We start from the raw sequence: 24,116 nt of genomic DNA, 5'->3' as shown, positions 1-24,116 counted from the left end.
ATGCCACAACAAGTTGTTAATTACTATAGCACAATAAAGCATGGCAAATGAAACAATTAATATGTTATCTTCACTGAATATTTCAAAGCGTTCCTTATTCTTTTGTTTTAGGAAGTCCAGGGAAATGTTTAGACTTAGTTTTTTAGTAGTTTTTTCATAAAATAACATACAAGTCAGTACGCACTCTGCCTAAAACATATAAAAAATATTAAGCGGTAACGTTTCTATTTACAATAATACTGAATAAAATTATTAATAAAAATAGATTTAATAATTAAGAGGTGTAAATCCAGCCCTTTGAATATAGTCAGTTATAGTCAAGAAGTCGACTAGAAAGATATTAGTTGAACCGAAATTAATATTGTAAACATTACGATCGATTGCCTGCAAGAGTTAATAGAAAAATCATCATGTTCGAAGAAGAAATATTCTCTCAAATATAAATGTTCACAACATGTAAAAAATGGATTTATAATAAAATAAGAAAATTAGTTACTGAGCTATTGTTTTGCATAATCGTTTAACAATAACTGTGTTCCTAAAAAGGATCGCAGGAAATACTTACAGCAGCTACACTGGACATGTATGGTAAAAATACTTTTACTTTTTCCATACTGAATATCATGTAAAGCTGTGTAGAAATAAGAATGCTACCACTAAATAAAATCATTTTAAATAACCACACATGCGATGATACAAATTGATTTATATAAACGGATGCGCTGAAAAATAAAAGCTCCTGCATATTTACGTCGGTATCGCAATAATAAAATAGCTGGATCCAAATCTGTGGTCTGTTATATAATGACATAGTTATACTTAATATTAAAACTAATGTCAATGTAAAACGATTCAAACTTGTTTACGAAAACTGGAAAATTAATGGTTATTAAGGGAATAATGAATTAAAATGTATGCAGTCATTGTTTTCCAATGATTGTCTTAGGGACCTGGGCTAATTGGAAACTGCCTTAATTGTATTTTTATTAATAAATCAAATAAATGCCTTGCATGCAGTAATTTCACTTTAAAATGCAAAAAGAAAAAAACAGAAAATTTAATTATAATAATTACATAAATTATATCTTACAGATACTTCACATATTATTAGTGAATGCAATCTTCAGTGTGCTGATTTAGTCATTTAGTCTATCCAAAGAGTAGTAAATCACGTTAACAAGATGTATTGTAGTATATTGCTTACTGCAGTTTGTAAATTCGTTTTAATACCAAAGCCTATTTTCTTTCTCATTTTATTTCAGTTAAAAAAAGATACAATGCTGTCTGATACGCTCGAATATATAACAGAATCAGCCTCCAAAAGTCGTTCGGTTGCCAAATGTCGGCAAAATTCTTCAAAGTGTTAGGGATAATAGGAGGTTATAAACAAAAAGATACTCAGCAGTTCAGATGTCTGAACAATATGGCCACAGAGGGTAACATATTTCTCCCTATTACTGTATATTCAATCAAATGGAACTGTTACGTCGATGTGGCAGAGAATAACCACAATAGACGTGCAGGTCGAGAAAAATTTATATGCAAGAACTGTTTGAATATGTGAAAAGGATTGTCTACAATAACACTCTTCGATCTGACCTTCGATCAATTTGACAAATGATGGAATTGTGAACTAATCTAGGATTATTTATTTGGCTTCTGCATTTTCAACCACCGCAATCACAAATATTTAACAGCGCTTTTCTTTTATTATTTAATTATTACATTGTTACTAATCGTTTCCGACTTACCTACAATTTGTCTTTATGATGTCTTGTCTTTTTGATAACTAAATCTACGTATATAACTAGAAGGATCCATCAGCCCTATCTCAGTCTCTGGTGAAATAATGTTTATACATGTCACTGCTGTATTTTTTTATTATATGCACCATTGTATATCACTACACAACACTACACAAGATCAGATGATTTGATTCTTTTGAGTCTGTCTTCTGCTCTGGTGGTATCCAAAAGTTGAAATACTTTTGTATAACACTTACCTCATGCACCCTTGCAATTCCTTGATTTCTTGGCTGACTGTGGGTATCTGAAGGTCTCGGTGTGGGTAGTCAGTCCTGTACTATTTTATTTATGTTACTCTTTGCAGAACATCCCCATAATTAAACTCCATATGTCCATATGCGTTTTAGTATTTGCTTATATAATAACAATTTATTATGTACTGATAATTGTGATTTTCTTCCAATTAGCCAGTACATTTTCCTATATTTCAATTTCAGTTCTTTTCTTTTCTATCACAAGTGTAGAGTAGATAAAGCATAGGCCCCAGTACACTTCCTTGTGGTACACCTGGCTCTTACACTTTTTTTATAGTAGAGTAAACTTCTTCTTGTTTAACTCTAAACATTCTGGCTTAATGTACGATTTTAGTAGTCCGGTGTGTCGTTTTGTTTTTTAAATTCGTAGGTTTGTAAAATTTTTTGTAGTTTATCAACAATGCTTTCATGCCAAACCTTATCGAAGGCTTGTGCTACATCTAAGAATATGGGTGAGCATACTTTTTTAGTTTTGTAGACAAACAGCGATTTAACTTATTTTTAGCGATTTTACTTATTAAGCAAGCAAAGTACCAGAACAACGCTTGCCGGTTTATACTATCTTAGTGTGGTATATAGTTCTGAAGAATTTTGCAGACATTTGACAAGCGATGTCTTTTAACTGCTATAAAATGAGAATGAAAATATTGATATTCTGGAGGTAAGTTGGTAGGATAGGATAGGAAAACTGTTTATATCAATAAAATCGATGAAAAAAGAGTTGAGAATCTGCGAGAGGATGCCAAAACATCAATGTGAATGACCCTAACCATCTAGTCAAAATCATGAATTAACATATCATTACTGTATAACGATATAAATTATTTAAAAAAATTAACTCGCGGTTATAAACTGTGTTAAAGGAATAAAGTTATATTCCATCCAATTAAAAATATAATAACATCTTTCTGGTTTTTAATATCACCGGAAATGATGGCGTTATCAAGTCCAGTGGAAGATATCCCAATCTAAACAGCACTAACATATTTAATTTAATATTATAGGACCTCATCAGAATGGTGTTTATTATAGTTACTAAAATTCATTGTAAAATCTACTTCACTAATCGCAAATTAAGAATATAATGTTACATAAATTAGACCTCAATATTGAATTAGTGGAAGGCAAGACAGGCAGACATCTGGGATAAATATATCAGAGAAATGCTTCAGAAGAAATGAAAAACCGAAGAAAGAAAGAAATAAAAAGGAAGAAGAAATAATCGAATAAACTATTACATAAGGAAAAAAATATTAATCATCACTTATAACACTCCTACACTATTATGTGTTACAATCAAAATGTATAAATAGCTATATTTTATTTTATACTGATACATATTTCCTGTAAACGAACAACATAAAGAATTAAAAACGTTATCCTGTTAAGTATTTATGGTAGTTTGTGTTCGATTCAGTGGAAGCTATACATTGCTACCATATATATCTTATAAATCAATCATTATCTATACAAAAAAAGCTAGCGTATAAAAGAGTCTTGAATGCGTTAAATATGAGGAATCAAATCGTTGTAATATTGCTATTGACCGCTCTCATAACAAACTCTCTATGCCAGGTATGTATATATTTTAGTTTTATATTTTACTCTTAAAGACTCCTATTGTACGATCATACTTTTAAATCCTTAAACTAATTTTCAAAGCATTTATTCCATTCCGAATGAGGTTTCTTCAAAACATGATTTTTGAACGCTTCAATAGCTTCTTCGGGCGATGGAAATCATTGACCACGCAGTTTATTCTTCACGGATGGGTATCAAGAAGAAGTTATTGGGTGCCAGATCAGGACTGTACGGCGGATGACCCATCAATTCGATGTTTTTGGTGCTCAAATAGTCTCTTGTTTGAGCCGATGTGTGAGAGCTTGCATTGTTATGATAAAGAACAATCCGGAGACTCTTGTTTGTTTTCTTATTTCACCGAAGGCTTCTGGGAAACAAATGGTTGTGTAACAACTAAAATTTACTACGATCCTCTAGAAGTACTGTTGCAATATGCCCAGTCTTCCCGAAGAAACAGGCAACCATTTTCTTTGAAGTGCGCGAACAACTTTTGTTGGATTTGGTTCATGTTAACACCTTTCATGTAACACCTAACCCAACATACAGTCGACTGTTGCTTACTTTCGGGCTCATACGAATATATCCATGATTCGTCACCTATCACGAATTTATAAACGTCTTTCGCAGCACCGCGATTGAATTTCTTAAACATTTCTTTGTACCAATCGACACGAGCCTTTTTTTGAGCGATTGTGAAATTGTGTGGGATCCAACGCGAATATAACTTTCGCACAGCTAAATGTCAAATCAAACGAATGCTTAAGGATGCCTAAATCTCACAATAGGTGACATGACGATCTTGCTTAATTATTTCGCAGACAGCATCGATGTTTTCTGGCATAGCAGCCGATTTTAAACGACCTTCACGAAACTCGTTGGATAGCGAACCACGACCACGATTGAATTCATTAAACCGGCGATAAACGATGGTTTTTGATTGAGCTTCATCGCCAAAAGTCAAATTAAGTTGATTGATGCACTCTTGTTGTGATAATCCACGCCGAAAATTGTAAAAAAGTAAATAGAATAATTAAATATTACTAAATGAAAACCTATTATTTTATATTATTATATAATATATACAATATAATTTTATAATAAAGTATATTGTTTATAATCAATATTATCAAGTTTAAGTATTAGGCTAGTATGTTTAACAGTTCTTTTCTTTGTATCGATGCTCGCTGATCGATGTATGTTAAATCCTTTAGATTCAATATTCACATATTGAAATGTTATAAGAGTATTCTTAACTTCCGCTTAAGTATATTAGGTTTTTGGGAAATACATACTGATGTATTAATGCCGTCCTCGCCTTGCTTGTGTATTGATGGAAGTACAACAGAACAGTAGTAATAAATTAATTTGTAAATTAAGATTGTACTAAGCATATCTAATGTAAAATATAATTATTTGATTCCAAAAGAGATGACTAATCACACCAAATATTTTAACTTCATATTGATCTTATTTCAATCTATATGTATTACAATTTATAGGTATGTACTGATGTGAAACGAGAACAATATCCATACCAGGCTTTTGTTGCAGTGGGTATTATTTGCAATGGAGCCTTAATAAGTAATCAACACGTGATAATTATCGCAAGTTGTGCACTTTGGTAAATACTATTGCTTATTCAATCTAAATCAAATCAGTTATTAGCTGAGTGCAAGTATTCGGGTTCTGATTTCACTTTAAAGGGTTATTTATTGATGAAAATAGATACAATATGTATTTAAAAAAATACATCACGTTTTACGTTTTTTCATCATTCTGGCAACATAACGATATCGCGTCGAAAATATTATGTTTGACATCGCGCCATTTTTACCTCTTATTGAACATTTTGAATCTAATAAACTAACACATGTTGTGGATATTATTTGTAACTAGCGACCCGCCCCGGCTTCGCACGGGTGCAATGCTGATACTAAATTAAATACACTACAGAAAAAATATGAACGTTGTATATAAAAACATAGCGGCCCGCTCCGACTTTGCACGGGCATAAAATATATATGCCTATGTCACTCAATGAAAACATGATTAAAATCGATCCAGTATTTTTGGTTCATTCATTACTGCCCTTGGCCTGCACGCATTAAATTTGGAGTAAAACAATTCCTCTTCCCCTATACTTACTATGAAGATTTCCTGCTATCTTTGGAATATCTAAATTCATACAATTTTTATTACATTACACATTTTTAAACGCAAATTTTAAATTTGTAATATCTCCGAAAATATTTGTTTAATTTACATGCTGTAAGGAACCATATTGATCTATATTAATTGCACACTGTATTTAAGGTACTTAATTCGATAAGGATTAATGCCGTATTGCTTAAAATAGCTTCGTAAATAAGCCATTTTCTCACGTAAAAAGTAAACAATAAAAATGGTTAATGTGGGTTATCCCTAAAAGATAAACATATACCATCGCGGACTTTTTTGTAGACCTTTTTATGGTGTACAATACTGTAGTACATTAATTTGATCTAACTCGTAGGGTTAGGCAGCGTTTTTGCTAATTGCTAAATAAGCCTAAAAAAATAGGTTAATTTACGACATCACGTTAGAAACCTCTAAAATTAGCAATGTTGCCTTAGTATATTATGCATGTATTATACATATAAACCTTCCTCTTGAATCACTCTATCTATTGAAAAAAACCGCATCAAAATCCGTTGCGTAGTTTTAAAGATTTAAGCGCACATAGGGATATAGGGACAGAAAAGGCGACTTTGTTTTATACTATGTAGTGATTTTTATAACATGTGGCCAAGCGTTAGCGAAAAGGTTCCAAATTTTGGGCGATTATAAACTTCAACTAGATGTTCAACAAAGAGCTTTGCTTTTTGTTTATTGTCTCTCGGCCATAAACAGTTGTTGATTCTTGCAGATGGTATATTTGTTAACTGCGTCTTAGTCTTCTTGATTGCTTTCCAAAGTGAGTAATCAGCCTCTTTATATGCTGATAGTTTTTGAATAGAGATGTTTATTAAATCTTCTTTTAATTTTTGGATTTCTTGCCCAAGATTTTGAGTTTTATTATTAAGTATTGTCTTATCTGTAGGATCGCTAGTTTGTTGTCACAATTTATTCGATTTATTTAAACAATAAAAATAGTTTTACATATATTTTACTTATCCATCCATACCTCGCTGGAATGCACCATATATCGAGACACAGTTTGTAAACCTAGTATGAATTTCACACCCCTTCCTCCTCTTAGACTACACTTATGGCGACAAGTCGATTACACAATTTTAAGATAAGAAGAAGATTTTATTCGTTGTTATAAGTCGTGATTTTTAAAAAAATTAGTCAATGTTCAAGAATAACGATTATTTTACATAGAGGAAGTTGAATGAATGAAATGAATGTTGAATATGAAAGAAACAAGGTTATATTTATGTTAAATAATGTGAATACAGAAGTTCTTTAAGTATTATAATATAGATTATAAATGCGCATGGGCACTCTTTAACACTTGCTTATATTGATACTTCACATTTTCATCAATAGATATCTCTGATCAGGCAAGCACCTAATATTTTATCGAAAAACGATACATTTGTTAAATTGGGTTTACTTCTTTTTAGGCCGAAAGATGCTACAGTTTATTTGGGATTCAGTAATACCGGAAACTTAAAGTCCAAAATCGAAGGTCAACACGTTATTATAGAGAAATCAAAAGAGATAATAATCCATGAAAACTTTGCGAAAATAAACCCTAATCGCTTTTCAAACAATATCGCCATCGTGGTACTAGCCAGGCCAGTCACGTACAATAATTTAATTCAACCTATTGCATTAAATAAAGACTTATTTGCTTTGAATGATATAAACATAACTAGCTGGCCCACCATAATTGGCGTAAATGTTAAGAGGTGCTATGGAAAAATCGTCGATAATAGTACTTGTGTCAAAAAAATAGGACCTACATTTCTACCGAACGAAGAGTTCTGTGTAAAAAGAGACAAAGATTTGGAAAATATTATTTTTCCATTTCAAACCATAGCGACAAGCAATAATAAGCTAATTGGTCTCCTCAGTTTAACTTCACTATGTTTATTTAATTGCCCTAAATATTCTGCCTTTTTAAACATATATCACTTTGTCGATTGGATTCAGAAGAATACAGAGATTACGTCAACGCAACATGCAGATTTGAGAAATATTTCAACAAAAATAGAGCAGTGCTGTGCCAACAAAATTACTTATGAAGAAGGAATATCAAAATTGAGAACACTAATAGAAGAGAATAATAAACAATTCAAGGAAGAATATCAAAAGAACAGCGTAAATAATACTAACCAACTAATAAGCATGTTTAATGTAAAAACAAATGAAACACAACAGGATATTATGTCTGTTAGGACCGAATCTCGTCAGTGTAAAGCGAATGTTGATAAATTAATGAAATCCATAGAAGATTACCCAAAAAATACTCATCAGAAATTACAGTACTTGAAAGGCAACTTGAGCCAGCAGTGGGAAGAAATATATCACAATATTACCTTTACCAATCTTGAATCGAAGAAGCATTTCGCAGATATTGAATTAAAAATGCAATTATTTGAAGTTTATCAACGAGATACCGATCAGAAGCTAGAACAAATTAACACCAACCTAGGCCAGTTAAAGCACGATATACAAGACGATGTTTCCCTATTAAAAACAGAAACCGAAAAACAAACAAACCTAAATAAAGTTTACCAAAAAGATATGGATCAGAAATTTAAATATTTCAACGAAAATATATCTGATATAAGAAATAAAATGAACGTATATGCTATACATATTAACATGGAAACTGATAAGCTTAGAAATAACCTTGAAAATCAAATAAAATCAGTTGAGAACTATCATAAGAGTGCCGATCAGAAATTACAACTTATGAATGATCGCTTGCAACAAGATCGTCTAGTGATTAATACCGAAATAAAAGATCTAAAAGGCAACTTGACTCAACAGAACAGTCAGTACCAGGGGGACATGAAACTAACTCAAACAGCATTAAATGAATTGCAAACAAAAATAGAAAAAGAAATGGAAATAATGAAACAGTCTCAAGGCACCGTAGACCAGAAATTACAATATTTAAGCCATGGTGGTCAGACAAATAGCGGTAGAGAATTGGAAATTAAAATGTTTGAACAATACAGATCAAGTGTGGAAAAACGAATCGATTCTATAGAGAACTATCAAAAAAATATCGACCAGAAACTTGACAGAATGCTGAAAATCACACACAAATTGGACGAAAAAACAGTGAAGGAAGATCTCGTGACCATCAACAGAAAAATAATTCAAGATGAACTGAAAAAGGAAACGCAATATATTATTAACGAACTTAGCCGTATTAATGGGACTATCCAAAATATATTACATAATATTTCAAAGGATTTAAGATATCCAGAACTTACGTAAAATTGTAATCAATATCATTAAAAAAGTTCAAACAACTTTTTCTAATATCATATCACAATAATATCGACTATGGTAAAAGATAATAAAATAATATAATATATTTTATTTAATAATTGTATGACTTTTATTAGCCTCACCAATTCATTATAAACTGCTTTAATTAATTATGTTTATTAAACATTAAACATTCTTTGACCCACCTGGTTGGTTAACCGGAATACTCGTATATTTACTAAAAGGATCTCCTTAATGATAAGTAATAATTTGGCCATAGAATAACAGATTATATGTAATAAATTTGATTACCCCTTCATTCGACGAAAATTTCTTCCTAACGAACATTCGTTTGAGATCTGAGAACAGGAAACAGTTGCTGGGTGCCAGATCTGAAGAATACGATAGATAAGGAAGCAATTCGAAGTCCAATTAATGGATTTTTGCCATCGTTTTCACTGACTTGTGACACAGTGGATTGTCTTCGTGAAGCTTCTTCTTCTTCAAATGCGGCTGTTTTTCAGCGATTTCGTCCTTCAAACGGTCCAATAACGCTATATAACAGTCGCTGTTGATGGTCCTTCCTCTTACAAGGTAGTCAATGAAAATTATCCATGTGCATCCCAAAATACAGACGCCATAATCTTGCCAGCCGACTGTTGCGTTTTCCCACACTTTGGAGCGATCATCGTGTGCAGTCCACTCGGATGACTGTGAATTAGACTTTGGAGTGAAATGATGGAGCCATGTTTCATCCATTGTCACATATCGGCGCCAAAACTCTGGTTTATTATGCTTGATCAACTTCAAACATTGCTCCGAATCATCAACTCGTCATTGCTTTTGGTCAAAAGTGAGCTCGCGCGGCACCCACTTTGTACAGAGCTTTCTCATACCCAAATATTCGTGAATAATACGATGTACACGTTCAGTCGATATCTTTAGAGTGTCTGCTATTTCATTCAATTTCAATTTACGGATATTCAAAATCATTTTGTGGATTTTTTAATGTTTTCGTCGGTAACAATCTCTTTTGGGCGTCCATTGAGTCACTGCCTTCGGTGCTCATTTCATCACGTCTAAACTTAGCATACCAATCCTTGATGGTTGATATTCCTAGGGTAGTGTCCGAGAACTCGGCATCAAGCCAAGTTTTTGCTTCAACTGTATTTTTTCTCTTCAAAAAACAATATTTTATCAACACGCGAAATTCCTTTTTATCAATTTTTTTCACCATAACAAAAGTTGCTTCATTCAAAATGCTATAACTCACAAACTAATGATCCGACAACTGTCAAATTTATACACGCATCTTTTGAAGGTTAGGGCTAACTAAAAAATATATATTTGTTTTTACTCTTTGTGATTCCACAATCTGCCCTATAGGCAATAAGTATTTCTTATGTCTATATTATATCTACATGGCATGTAGAAAATCACTTCATTAAGCGATCTCCTGTATAAAATATTATCTTAATTAATTAGACTTATTCTAAAGCTCATTCTAAAGTTTACATATGTCCAGTAATCATATCAGGTGGTGTTAAACGTTTTAGTCTACGCACTTCACTATCACGTCGCATATTTAGCTTACTAGCAAGTATATTAGGATGCACTGAAACTCTTTGGAAGTACTTCACACAAACACGTTGAATTATACTCGTTATAGGTTCTAGAGGAATATCGCGTTGTATCACTTTATTTAAAATATAGTACGGAGCATCAACAATGGCACGCAACACTTTATTTTGGAACCGTTGAATGATGGATATATTAGATTTGCTAGAGGTACCCCATAGTAGGATTCCATATGACCAAATAGGCTTGAGTATAGACTCATACCAAGATATTTAACTTGCTCTCCTTGGGGAGTTGACGATGATTGTTATTCACTGGTGGACATGTTCTTCTACGCAGGGTAAACGTTACATGGGTGGATTTTGTTTTACTGACTTTAATGCGCCATGTCTTCAACCATAAATGTGTTTGATCCAGGTGGCTTTGTAGGTTTATTGATGCTGTGACTGGGTCTTCATGGGATGTCAAGATTGCTGTGTCGTCTGCGTATGTTGCCACAGTAGTTATTTTTGTGGTGGGCAGATCGGCCGTATACAGAAGATACAGTACTGGACCCTTACACTACCTGACGGAACTCCTGAATATATGGGATTTAATTCGGTATGTTCATCGCCTTGATTTACAATAAAATGTCTATCAGTAAGATACGATTTTAGTAACTGATAGTCCGGATGAGGGAGAAATTTCTTTAGTTTAACCTGCAAGCCCGCATGCCATACTTTGTCAAAAGCCTGAGATATATCTAGAAAAGCAGCCGAACAATATATTTTGGCATTTAGGTCAGTGTTTATTTTGTTTACAAGTCTGTGCACTTGTTCTATAGTCCCATGCTTTTTGCGAAACCCAAACTGATATTCTGGAATAATTTTTCTTTTTTCTGTTATATAGTTTAGCTTCTTGATGTATAGTTTCTCGAAAACTTTCGAGATTATCTTATATAAACTTATAGGCCGGTAGGAGATCACATCTTCTGGTATTTTTACTGGTTTAAGAATCATTAGAATTTTAGCTACTTTCCAGATGCTAGGGAAGTATTTCATTCGTAGCATTACATTAAAAATAAATGTTAATAGTTTCATACCCTTTTCTAATAGTTCTTTTAAAATTTTACCAGTAATTAGGTCATATCCAGGAGCTTTTTTAATATTAATTTCTCTCATTATTGTTTAACTTTTTTGACCGTTAATTTCTCGTGCGGCTTTCTTGTTGCTTTCCACAACGAATAGTCTGTAGCCTCAGTTGGTGTCAAATTCTCTAGGTATTCTTGAATGCCTTGGTTTTGTTCATTTTGGATTAGTTCTTTCAGTTCTTTAATTGCCCTATTAAATTTTATTTTATTCTCTTCAGTACTTTGCTGTTGCCAATTCCGTCGTAACTTTCTTTTGTCTGCTATCTATATTGTACATGATATATGTGTATTTTGTCTTGGAAATGTTTCATTATTAGGTGTCGCGGAATATGCTGCCTCCTAAAAAATAAGTCAGGACGGGGACATTTCAATTGACCTATTATATCGAAGCTAAAATAAAGTAAAATGGGAAAAAGGCTATCGTAAAATTCGGAAACACTGCACCGTTTTGACGGCACAAATTAAAATGACGTGAAATCTTAACTATTTTGGATAGACTATACTAATTATCACGTGATACCGAATAAAATCCTGAAGCATTTCGGCCAAATATGTTTTTACAAGTGGCTGTAATAGCAATATAAACTAACCCATCGAATGCAGCGAAATTGCGATATCATTTTTGTATTATGTAAACACTTTATATACTCTATGGGAGACACTTTCCCAGAGCGCCGGCAATGGATTGATGATAAGATCTATCTATATTTAGACTATATATCTATATTTGAAACACTCCGTCCGTAATTTAACTGAATTGAACTGAATTTTATTTACGATATCACCTTATCGGCACCTTATCGTATTCGCACTCCACAAATTTAGTCCGAACACGTAATCGTTCAATTATTTAATTCTTCGAATTTAAGATATATATATATATATATATATATATATATATATATATATATATATATATATATATAAATTTGTAAAATGGTGTTAAATAAAAATTATTATTGTACTTAAAAACTGATTTATTCAAGAAAAGAGGTATCTGATTGAACAGCAATACAAAGCTACCCTGATGGTAAAAGAGACCAACACGTCTCACTCAAGTTAGGGATACATTGCTCAACAAATATTTTCAAAATGTCAAAATGATAAATATTCAAAAAATTGAAACTATTATAAGGCGGAAAATAATCAATTTTTTAAATAACACATTTTATAAAAAATTATTGAATTAAACGAAATAATAACTATATAATTACTATATGTCTAGCATTTTTATTTTTATAAGAACACCATATTTAACTTCATTTACATATTTGAACAATTAACATGAACTCCAAAAACTTTATACATATACCTTACCATAAACAAGACAAAGCACAATGTATAAAAATCTTTAAATAAGATCCCTACTACAATTTTTACTACTATTCTTGATCCACAAACCTCATTGATAAATTGAATACCTCGAGCTTTCGGTTAACATATTGTACATTTACTAGCCTAAAACGAGGGGACACCAGATTACTACTACACTAGGTTACTAGATGGGATAAGCCAATGGAGAGACGATTTTTATGTTTAAAGTATTATTGTAATTAAATTAAGTACATTTAAAAAATAAATTTAAGTCACGATATAAAAGATGGTAAGTGCTAAAAGATGATAACGTTATGCCAAAAGATTTTTTTAAAATGTGTTTTTCTTACCGTTGTGATTGGGATTGAAAGAAACTCAATCTGAATACTTTATTAGATTTCTATGAATTTAAAATTACTAAAGCACATATAACAGAGACACATTTTTCATATTTAATAAGTTATTGTAATTAAATTAAATACATTTATGCAATAAATTTAATTCATGGTAAAGAAGATGGTGTATGCTAAGAGAAAATAATGTTATACCAAAGGAATTTTTTTAAAATGTGATTTTCTTACCGTTGAATGAGGTTGAAAAAAACTCAATATATTAATACCTTACTAAAATTTTATATATTTGAAGTTACTGAAGCGCATATAACATAATCTGCGAAGGGACAGACCAGGGGAGATACGTTTTTCATGTTTAATGTATTATTGTAATTAAAGTAAGTACATTTATGCAATAATTTTAATTCATGGTAAAGAAGATGGTGTATACTAAGAGAAAATAATGTTATACCAAAGGAATTTTTTTAAAATGTGATTTTCTTACCGTTAATTGAGGTTGAAAAAACTCAATATATTAATACCTTACTAAAGTTTTATATATTTGAAGTTACTGAAGCGCATATAACATACAACAAGGGACAGACCAGGGGAGATACGTTTTTCATGTTTAATGTATTATTGTAACTAAAGTAAGTACATTTATGCAATAATTTTAATTCATGGTAAAGAAGATGGTGTATACTAAGAGAAAATAATGTTATACCAAAGGAGTTTTTTTAAAATGTGATATTCTTACCGTTGAATGAGGTTGAAAAAAACTCAATATATTAATACCTTACTAAAATTTTATATATTTGAAGTTACTGAAGCGCATATAACATAATCTGCGAAGGGACAGACCAGGAGAGATACGTTTTTCATGTTTAATGTATTGTTGTAATTAAAGTAAGTACATTTATGCAATAATTTTAATTCATGGTAAAGAAGATGGTGTATGCTAAGAGAAAATAATGCTATACCAAAGGAATTTTTTAAAAATGTGATTTTCTTACCGTTGATTGAGGTTGAAAAAACTCAATATATTAATACCTTACTAATATTTTATATATTTGAAGTTACTGAAGCGCATATAACATACAACAAGGGACAGACCAGGGGAGATACGTTTTTCATGTTTAATGTATTATTGTAACTAAAGTAAGTACATTTATGCAATAATTTTAATTCACGGTAAAGAAGATGGTGTATACTAAGAGAAAATAATGTTATACCAAAGGAATTTTTTAAAAATGTGATTTTCTTACCGTTGATTAAGGTTGAAAAAAACTCAATATATTAATACCTTACTAAAATTTTATATATTTGAAGTTACTGAAGCGCATATAACATAATCTGCGAAGGGACAGACCAGGGGAGATACGTTTTTCATGTTTAATGTATTATTGTAATTAAAGTAAGTACATTTATGCAATAATTTTAATTCACGGTAAAGAAGATGGTGTATACTAAGAGAAAATAATGTTATACCAAAGGAATTTTTTAAAAATGTGATTTTCTTACCGTTGATTAAGGTTGAAAAAAACTCAATATATTAATACCTTACTAAAATTTTATATATTTGAAGTTACTAAAGCGCATATAACATAATCTGCGAAGGGACAGACCAGGGGAGATACGTTTTTCATGTTTAATGTATTATTGTAATTAAAGTAAGTACATTTATGCAATAATTTTAATTCACGGTAAAGAAGATGGTGTATACTAAGAGAAAATAATGTTATACCAAAGGAATTTTTTAAAAATGTGATTTTCTTACCGTTGATTAAGGTTGAAAAAAACTCAATATATTAATACCTTACTAAAATTTTATATATTTGAAGTTACTGAAGCGCATATAACATAATCTGCGAAGGGGCAGACCAGGGGAGATACGTTTTTCATGTTTAATGTATTATTGTAATTAAAGTAAGTACATTTATGCAATAATTTTAATTCACGGTAAAGAAGATGGTGTATACTAAGAGAAAATAATGTTATACCAAAGGAATTTTTTAAAAATGTGATTTTCTTACCGTTGATTAAGGTTGAAAAAAACTCAATATATTAATACCTTACTAAAATTTTATATATTTGAAGTTACTGAAGCGCATATAACATAATCTGCGAAGGGACAGACCAGGGGAGATACGTTTTTCATGTTTAATGTATTATTGTAATTAATGTAAGTACATTTATGCAATAATTTTAATTCACGGTAAAGAAGATGGTGTATACTAAGAGAAAATAATGTTATACCAAAGGAATTTTTTAAAAATGTGATTTTCTTACCGTTGATTAAGGTTGAAAAAAACTCAATATATTAATACCTTACTAAAATTTTATATATTTGAAGTTACTGAAGCGCATATAACATAATCTGCGAAGGGGCAGACCAGGGGAGATACGTTTTTCATGTTTAATGTATTATTGTAATTAAAGTAAGTACATTTATGCAATAATTTTAATTCACGGTAAAGAAGATGGTGTATACTAAGAGAAAATAATGTCATACCAAAGGAATTTTTTAAAAATGTGATTTTCTTACCGTTGATTAAGGTTGAAAAAAACTCAATATATTAATACCTTACTAAAATTTTATATATTTGAAGTTACTGAAGCGCATATAACATAATCTGCGAAGGGGCAGACCAGGGGAGATACGTTTTTCATGTTTAATGTATTATTGTAATTAAAGTAAGTACATTTATGCAATAATTTTAATTCACGGTAAAGAAGATTGTGTATACTAAGAGAAAATAATGTTATACCAAAGGAATTTTTTAAAAATGTGATTTTCTTACCGTTGATTAAGGTTGAAAAAAACTCAATATATTAATACCTTACTAAAATTTTATATATTTGAAGTTACTGAAGCGCATATAACATAATCTGCGAAGGGACAGACCAGGGGAGATACGTTTTTCATGTTTAATGTATTATTGTAATTAAAGTAAGTACATTTATGCAATAATTTTAATTCATGGTAAAGAAGATGGTGTATACTAAGAGAAAATAATGTTATACCAAAGGATTTTTTAAAAATGTAATTTTCTTACCGTTGATTGAGGTTGAAAAAAACTCAATATATTAATACCTTACTAAAATTTTATATATTTGAAGTTACTGAAGCGCATATAACATAATCTGCGAAGGGACAGACCAGGGGAGATACGTTTTTCATGTTTAATGTATTATTGTAATTAAAGTAAGTACATTTATGCAATAATTTTAATTCACGGTAAAGAAGATGGTGTATACTAAGAGAAAATAATGTTATACCAAAGGAATTTTTTAAAAATGTGATTTTCTTACCGTTGATTAAGGTTGAAAAAAACTCAATATATTAATACCTTACTAAAATTTTATATATTTGAAGTTACTGAAGCGCATATAACATAATCTGCGAAGGGACAGACCAGGGGAGATACGTTTTTCATGTTTAATGTATTATTGTAATTAAAGTAAATACATTTATGCAATAATTTTAATTCACGGTAAAGAAGATGGTGTATACTAAGAGAAAATAATGTTATACCAAAGAATTTTTTAAAAATGTGATTTTCTTACCGTTGATTAAGGTTGAAAAAAACTCAATATATTAATACCTTACTAAAATTTTATATATTTGAAGTTACTGAAGCGCATATAACATAATCTGCGAAGGGACAGACCAGGGGAGATACGTTTTTCATGTTTAATGTATTATTGTAATTAAAGTAAGTACATTTATGCAATAATTTTAATTCATGGTAAAGAAGATGGTGTATACTAAGAGAAAATAATGTTATACCAAAGGAATTTTTTAAAAATGTGATATTCTTACCGTTGATTGATGTTGAAAAAAACTCAACATATTAATACCTTACTAAAATTTTATATATTTGAAGTTACTGAAGCGCATATAACATAATCTGCGAAGGGACAGGCCAAGGGAGATAAGTTTTTCATGTTTAATGTATAATTGTAATTAAATTAAGTACAATTAAGCAATAAGTTTAAGTCACGATAAAGAAGATAATAATGTTATACTAAAAAGTTTTTTTACAAATGTGATTGTCTTACCGTTGATTAAGGTTGAAAAAAACTCAATCTTAATACTTTATTTCTGTGTACTTGAAGTTACTGAAGCGCATATAACATAATCTGCGAAGGGACAGACCAGGGGAGATACGTTTTTCATGTTTAATGTATTATTGTAATTTAATTAAGTACATTTGAGCAATAAGTTTAAGTCCCGATAAAGAAGATGGTGTATGCTAAGAGAAAATAATGTTATACCAAGATAATTTTTTAAAAATGTCTTTTTTTATCGTTGGCTTTGAGAGTAACCCTTTACTTAGAATGGGCTAACCTCTTAATCAGATTATTGCGACAACGATTTGTAATATTTATTCCAACTCCAACTTTAATAACGCAATAAATTAAAATAAATATGTTCCGTCACTGTAAAAAATAACCACCTAACATGATAGCGATAATATTTAATATATAATATTATAGTATTTATTTTTCGAACCGCAGATATTCAGATAAATCTTTCAGCTCTCTTACAGAAAAAGTCATCAAAGTACTAATCAGAGATTGTTCTATTTAGAATTCGGTACTGATTTGGGTGCGGTCATATAATTACATTTTAAATCTCAGGAAAACATTAGGTACGTGAACAATATACATTTTAGATTATATTTTGTTCAGCTCACATTTGGCAACACTGTTGTCATGTGAGTTCATCTGACTGTTCCATCGTAAAGTTTGACATTTTTGACGATATATCTACTGAGAACATTTTGTCGCGCGGACGTTATTTGTTTATTGTATATTTAGTTGAAACTGAATCCTGAACATTTTTGTGCGATGATTTTTTACGATTTTCGACGTGGATTATCACAACAAGAGTGCATCAATCAACTTAATTTGACTTTAAGCGATGAATCTCCATCAAAAACCAGCGTGTATCGCTGGTTTAGTGAATTCAATCGTGGCTGTCCGACGAGTTTCGTGAAGGTCGGTCAAAATCGGCTGTTGTGCCAAAACACATAGATGCTATGTGCGAAATGAGTAAGCAAGATCGCCATGTCACCTATCGTGAGATTGAAGCATCCCTAAGCATTAATTCCACCACCATATATACGATTTTATATAGACACTTAGTTATGTTCGCGTTGGATTCCACACCATTTGACTCATATTTATATTGGAAAAAGGTTTAGTTGTTGATTGTTAACTGTCAAGGTTTCTTTACTTTTAATATGTTTACTTTTCGGCCTGAATAAATATAGTCCGTTCAATAAAACAATGATTTCTCGTCATCTGAATTGATGATCTCAAAACGTCGCATTGTTGCCGCAGGTCAATTGAAAAGTCCCCAGCCTACCATAGTAAAACACATTTTTCTTAACAAAATTAGTTTTTTTTTTCAACATAATTCCCTTCAAGGGTGATACACTGATTATAGCGACCCCCCAAATTTTCGATACCATTTTTGTAGTACGGTGGTCACTTCTTCATTCAACGAAAATTTCTTCCCATTTAAAGCATTCTAGAACAGAAAACAGTCGCTGCGGGCGAGATCTGAAGAATATGGTGGATGAGGAAACAATTCGCGGCCCAATTCATATGTTTTTGCCATCGTTTTCACTGACTTGTTACAGGGTGCATTTACACGGTGAAGCACCACTTTTTTTTTCTTCAAATGCAGCCGTTCGGCGATTTCGTCCTTCAAACGGTCCAATAACGCTATGTAATGGTCGTTGTTGATGGTCCTACCATTTTCAAGGTAGTTAATTAAAATTATTCCATGCGCATCCCAACATACAGACGCCATAATCTTGCCAGCACACTGTTGCGTTTTCCCACGCTTTAGAGCGGGTTCATCGTGTGCAGTCTACTCGTAGCATTAGACTTCGGAGTAAAATGATGGAGCCATGTTTTGTCATTCAAAATCATTTTGTAAATGTTTTAAAAGTTCTCGTCGATAACAACCTCTTTTGGGCGTCCACTGCGTTCATCGTTTTCGGTTCTTATTTCACCACGTCTAAACTTAGCATACCAATCTTTGATGGTTGATTTTCCTGGGGCAGTGTCCGAAAACTGGGCATCAAGCCAAGTTTTTACTTCAACTATATTTTTTCCCTTCAAAAAGCAATATTTTATCAACACTCCTTTTTATCCATTTATTTTTTCACAATAACAAAAGTTGTTTCACTCAAAATGCTATAATACACAAACTAATGATTCCATATAACTAAAAACATGTATTTAATCTAGTAGCGCAGTAGTTCACATATAGATCAGGCCGAGGACTTTTCAATTGACCTGTTATATTTGACGCTTAGTTCTTGTTTCCTTTGAAGCAATATTTTCTTCTTAAGTCATTTTTATATTACTGAATTTCTCCTTAGTTTATTCTGTCATTACCAATATACATCTCTGTTGATAAAATCAGATGCTCTCCCTTCTTTCAAATCGATTATTTTTGCAAAAATATAATTTATTCAAAGTACAGTTATCATAAAATATATTACAAAATAATATACATCTATTTTAACACTTATTATCGTTTTCAGATCACAATATGTACAAACGACGACAAAATGATCAAAGGGCCCAAAATCGTAAGAATCCTAAGTTCACACCTCCGAGCAAAGTAAGCTTCATCTTGGACATGTCACCAATTAAAGCTGCGTTGGATCAGCCAACAGCATCAAGCACATCAGCAGTGACTGATAAAATTCCACTGTACTCATCTGATGGTCTTAGAAAGACAATGCACGGCAACATCTTCCAACTGAGACTTCTAATGCTCTTTCTCGACAGAGCCCACCGTGTTTACGACGACTTCTATTTGGCCACCGAAATGAATAAAGCCGAAAAATTCGACGATGTCGTTTTGTTGTTTAAAAAAAAGGGATCGGGCCAATGGTTTTGGAGATTTCTGCAAGCCAAACATACATCAAACATGGACAGAAATAAAATCACTGAATCAGAGCTGTTAAAAAGTGATGAAAAAAAACCAATGGCCCTTGTCAAATATCTAAAGTCACTGATTTATATCAAAAGCTGTGGTACATTTAAGGATAGTTGTTTTGATACATTCGTTTTATGTGTAAACCACAATGTCGACAACGATGCCAAAACTCATCTAACGGAATGTAATGAACCTGATCCAATTTTAGATTTTAAACAACATCGCTGTAGGAAATATAGTCTGAACCCTATATCAAAGATGAGCAGCGTTTACAGAAACCGCCATAAAAATTGTAAAGAAACTTTTAGAGAAGAATTACTAAATGTTTACCGAACAGTGTATCCAAAGGAACCTGATCCGTGTCCGGATGACGTAGATGATTTCTTTGCAAAATTCCGTTTAATACCTCAATATCCTAATAAAGATAATCTCGTCAAGTTCATAAATAAAGAAATGGGAGAGCAAATGGAACTTCTAAACGCGGAACTAGCCACAAGCAGTTTTCAGGATAAAGTATTGGAATATATGGCGGAATTCGGTGAAGAAACAGGGGGACGTTACATGGTCGTGAAAGACGCAAGAAAATTTAAAGACAAACTAAAGTGTAATATCAACACTTTAATGATGGCGGGTTTGTCAAAAGCTCGTCCGGAGACTTTGCGAAATTATAAAATATCTTTTCGGACTATTCCACAAGAGTGGTTTAGTTTCTCCACATCAAGCACCCTAGACGTATTACTCATAATCACCGAGTCCGTTCTACTAACTGCTATTAAAGTAGCTCAGTTTTTGAAGTCGGACGATGAAAACATCAAGACAAAGTATGGGCCTCAAGACAGCTACATATTCCTGACTTTGGATATGTGTCTGATCGAGAACATTAAAGAATTAGCATGTTCATCATTTGATTCGGACACTACTCACAATTTATTCGTTCTTGAAGGTCTTACGGACGACTTATCGGTGCAAGATAACGACTTGTGTAATCGCTTAGAAAACACTCTCGATTATTTTAATTCACCCCAAAGTGTTACAAAACAACTCATAATAATAGCAAAATACGAAACCGATTCCCCCAAAACGGATAGATTTCAAAAAATACAGGATACCGTTGGTTTTAAGGAACTCAACGATCAATCTCAAGAATCTCTGTTGACCAGAAAAATCGAGTACCAGAACGAAATCTTAGCACTTCACCTGTTATTAAATGCTCGAGCTGCTCAACAAATATTTGATTTATGCACTATTGAGAGACTGCTGTTGGGTGAAGATATAGTAGTGGAAGCGGTAAGGACAAGCCCATATGACGGTTATGATAAAGATAACTACATCAATAGAACTTTGAGTCATCAAATAGTAAATCGCGAAATGCTGAAAGAAGAACCGCCAGAAAAATCCACAAAGGTACTTATCATTGGAACAGATTCAGACATACCTGAATTTGCAAATAAACGAGATAACATTGTCATCGTACCGGGCTATAAACATATGCAACATGAGCTGGATAAACACAAGAATAGTGCTAACATAATAGTTTTAGTACACAAAAATGACGAGTTACTTTGGGTAGATTTTAAAGGAGATCCCACTGCAATTTACAAATACTTGAAAGAGTTCGATGTTGAACTAACTTTGGACGAAATAAAGGAAGATGAGATTGCTTCAATAAAGACAAATAAAAAGAAAATCAATATTTTAGTAGATAATCCTGGAACAGGAAAGTCCTGTTTGTTGGTGAGCTTGGCTGGTAATTTGAAAGCGAAAGATCGCTTACTGTGGGTAGTGAAGGTGAATCTAAATGATCACGCATTTGATCCGAAAAGCCCTTTGAGTAAAGATATCAAATACAAATCGCTAAAAGATGTGGATTTTGAGAAAGGCGAAACCAACAAGGCTGTGAAGTTTTTGATGGAAATGGTATTTCCAGAAGCGGAAAAAAGGGACAAAAGTGGATTTCAGCGAGACTTTTTCATTCACTCTTTATGCTATGAGGATGACAAATGTTTATATCCCCAAGTGGCGATTCTCTTCGATGGATTCGATGAAATTAGCCCCATATATAGGGAACAAACGTTGAGACTACTGAGAGCTCTGAACACGAGTCGAGCTGCGTGTGTATGGGTGACATCGCGTTTGCAAGAAAAACACATCTTGGAAAAAGAATTGGGTAGTGTGGCGTATCACCTTAATCCGTTCACTAAAGAGCAACAGAAGCAGTATATGAAAAAAGTATGGAAAAGCAAACAAGCCGTTTTATCGGATTTCAATACGATTTTAAGTAAAGTCGAAGGTATTCAGAGAAGATTAATTAGCGCGATGCGTTCCGACTTTACGAACGTTCCTCTGCAGCTGAAGATGTTGGTCGATGTGGTGGTTGAGGAAAATAATAGATTACCCGAAGACTTCGGGCTTTATGACCTATACAGGAATTTTACCGAGTCCAAATTTAAAGTATATTATGAGGAGAAACGAGCGGTTGGTGCCACGGTGGCCGGAACGGATGTTATAGACAGAGACATCCAAATAATGACAACTAAGCACGGAAATATAGCGCTTGCGTTATTTTTCCCAGAACTATTCGACGATGAACTGCAAAACGAAATTGAAAACGAATTTTCAGCTCTAATTCGCATAGGACTCTTGATACCTGGAGGACAGTTAGTGCGTTTCGTCCATATGAGTTTTGCAGAATATTTCCTAGCAATTCACATAGCCGAAAAAGTAGGGAAAGACAACATACAAGATAAAATCATAAGGATTCTTTGCGATAACAATTTTAAGGTAACACGAAAATTTTTAAATAAAATTCCGAACTTCATAAATTGGATGGCGATGAATTCGAAGGATATAATCAATGCACTTGTAGAAAACTTTCAGGACATGGCAACTTTTATAAACATGCTCATTGAAGATGAACTCATAAACTTCATGGATATTTTAAACGAACCAATACTGGCAAACATAGCAAATCAAAACCTTTGAATGTTTGATGTCACTTATTAAAATTAACAGCGTTGGAAATTATAAAAGCATAATTAAAGTAAATCTACCCTTAAGTTTCACTCATATCCAACTTATTGGCAATTTGGCAAAACATAATTTCAATTATTATATTTACAAGAAAATTATGTTAATTTGGAAGATTGTCCAGTTCAATACGTTATTTGTTGATGCCGCAGGACTCTTAATATTCTTCACTAAATCTCGCCACAGTTGACCGATAATTGGCCCCTCTTGCTCTGGCCGCCTACAGATTGTTTTCTGTGATCTCGATCCATGTCGTTGATTGTTGTTGATCAGCGTTGATTGCTACCTCTTCCATACAAAACTCCATTTTGTCATGGAATTGATATAATACTTTCCAAAAACCAACAAAATGTATTTTAATTTTATATTTTTTATATTCATGTTCTTAGAAAAGTTAAAACATGTTAGCAGATAAAATAATATAAACGTTACCCAATAAGAACATTGTTTTATTAAATTGCTAAAGACACTTTTATTGTAATTACACATTTTATTACTGTCGAAGGAGAAGATTACTATAATTTATTACCTTCAAAATAAGAGTTTCATTTTGATTGATATATTTTTTATATTCCTTGCGTTTGACTTAATTGTAAAGAAGAATGGAGTAATGACCACTAAATATTTTTACCGTATATTCTAAATCAACCTTTATCAATTATTTAATTATCGCACCATTTTTAAATACAATAATAA

General features: G+C 32.0%; 1 protein-coding gene across 5 annotated transcripts; it reads left to right on the top strand.

Moving 5' to 3' along the window:
- Window positions 1–3,504: 3,504 nt before the first annotated feature.
- Window positions 3,505–23,856, top strand: LOC143196606 (uncharacterized). 5 transcript variants are annotated; one of them, XM_076404433.1, is made up of 2 exons: window positions 3,505–3,634; window positions 19,993–23,856. In XM_076404433.1, the coding sequence occupies exons 1-2, from the start codon at window positions 3,628–3,630 to the stop codon at window positions 23,373–23,375; spliced, it is 3,390 nt and encodes a 1,129-aa protein (XP_076260548.1). In that variant the 5' UTR covers window positions 3,505–3,627; the 3' UTR covers window positions 23,376–23,856. The 5 variants fall into 5 exon arrangements, with proteins under 5 accessions (XP_076260548.1, XP_076260549.1, XP_076260551.1 ...); XM_076404434.1 differs by lacking the exon at window positions 3,505–3,634 and adding an exon at window positions 17,929–18,081; XM_076404436.1 differs by lacking the exon at window positions 3,505–3,634 and adding an exon at window positions 18,327–18,430.
- The last annotated feature ends 260 nt before the right edge of the window (window positions 23,857–24,116 follow it).

The sequence above is a fragment of the Rhynchophorus ferrugineus genome, unplaced genomic scaffold (assembly GCF_030347505.1).
Source record: "Rhynchophorus ferrugineus isolate W39M unplaced genomic scaffold, kcgeb_rfMv2 rfM4, whole genome shotgun sequence".
Classification (NCBI taxonomy): Eukaryota; Metazoa; Arthropoda; class Insecta; order Coleoptera; family Curculionidae; genus Rhynchophorus; species Rhynchophorus ferrugineus.
Note: the sequence above shows the minus strand (reverse complement) of the source record. Positions and strands in the feature narration are given on the sequence as shown.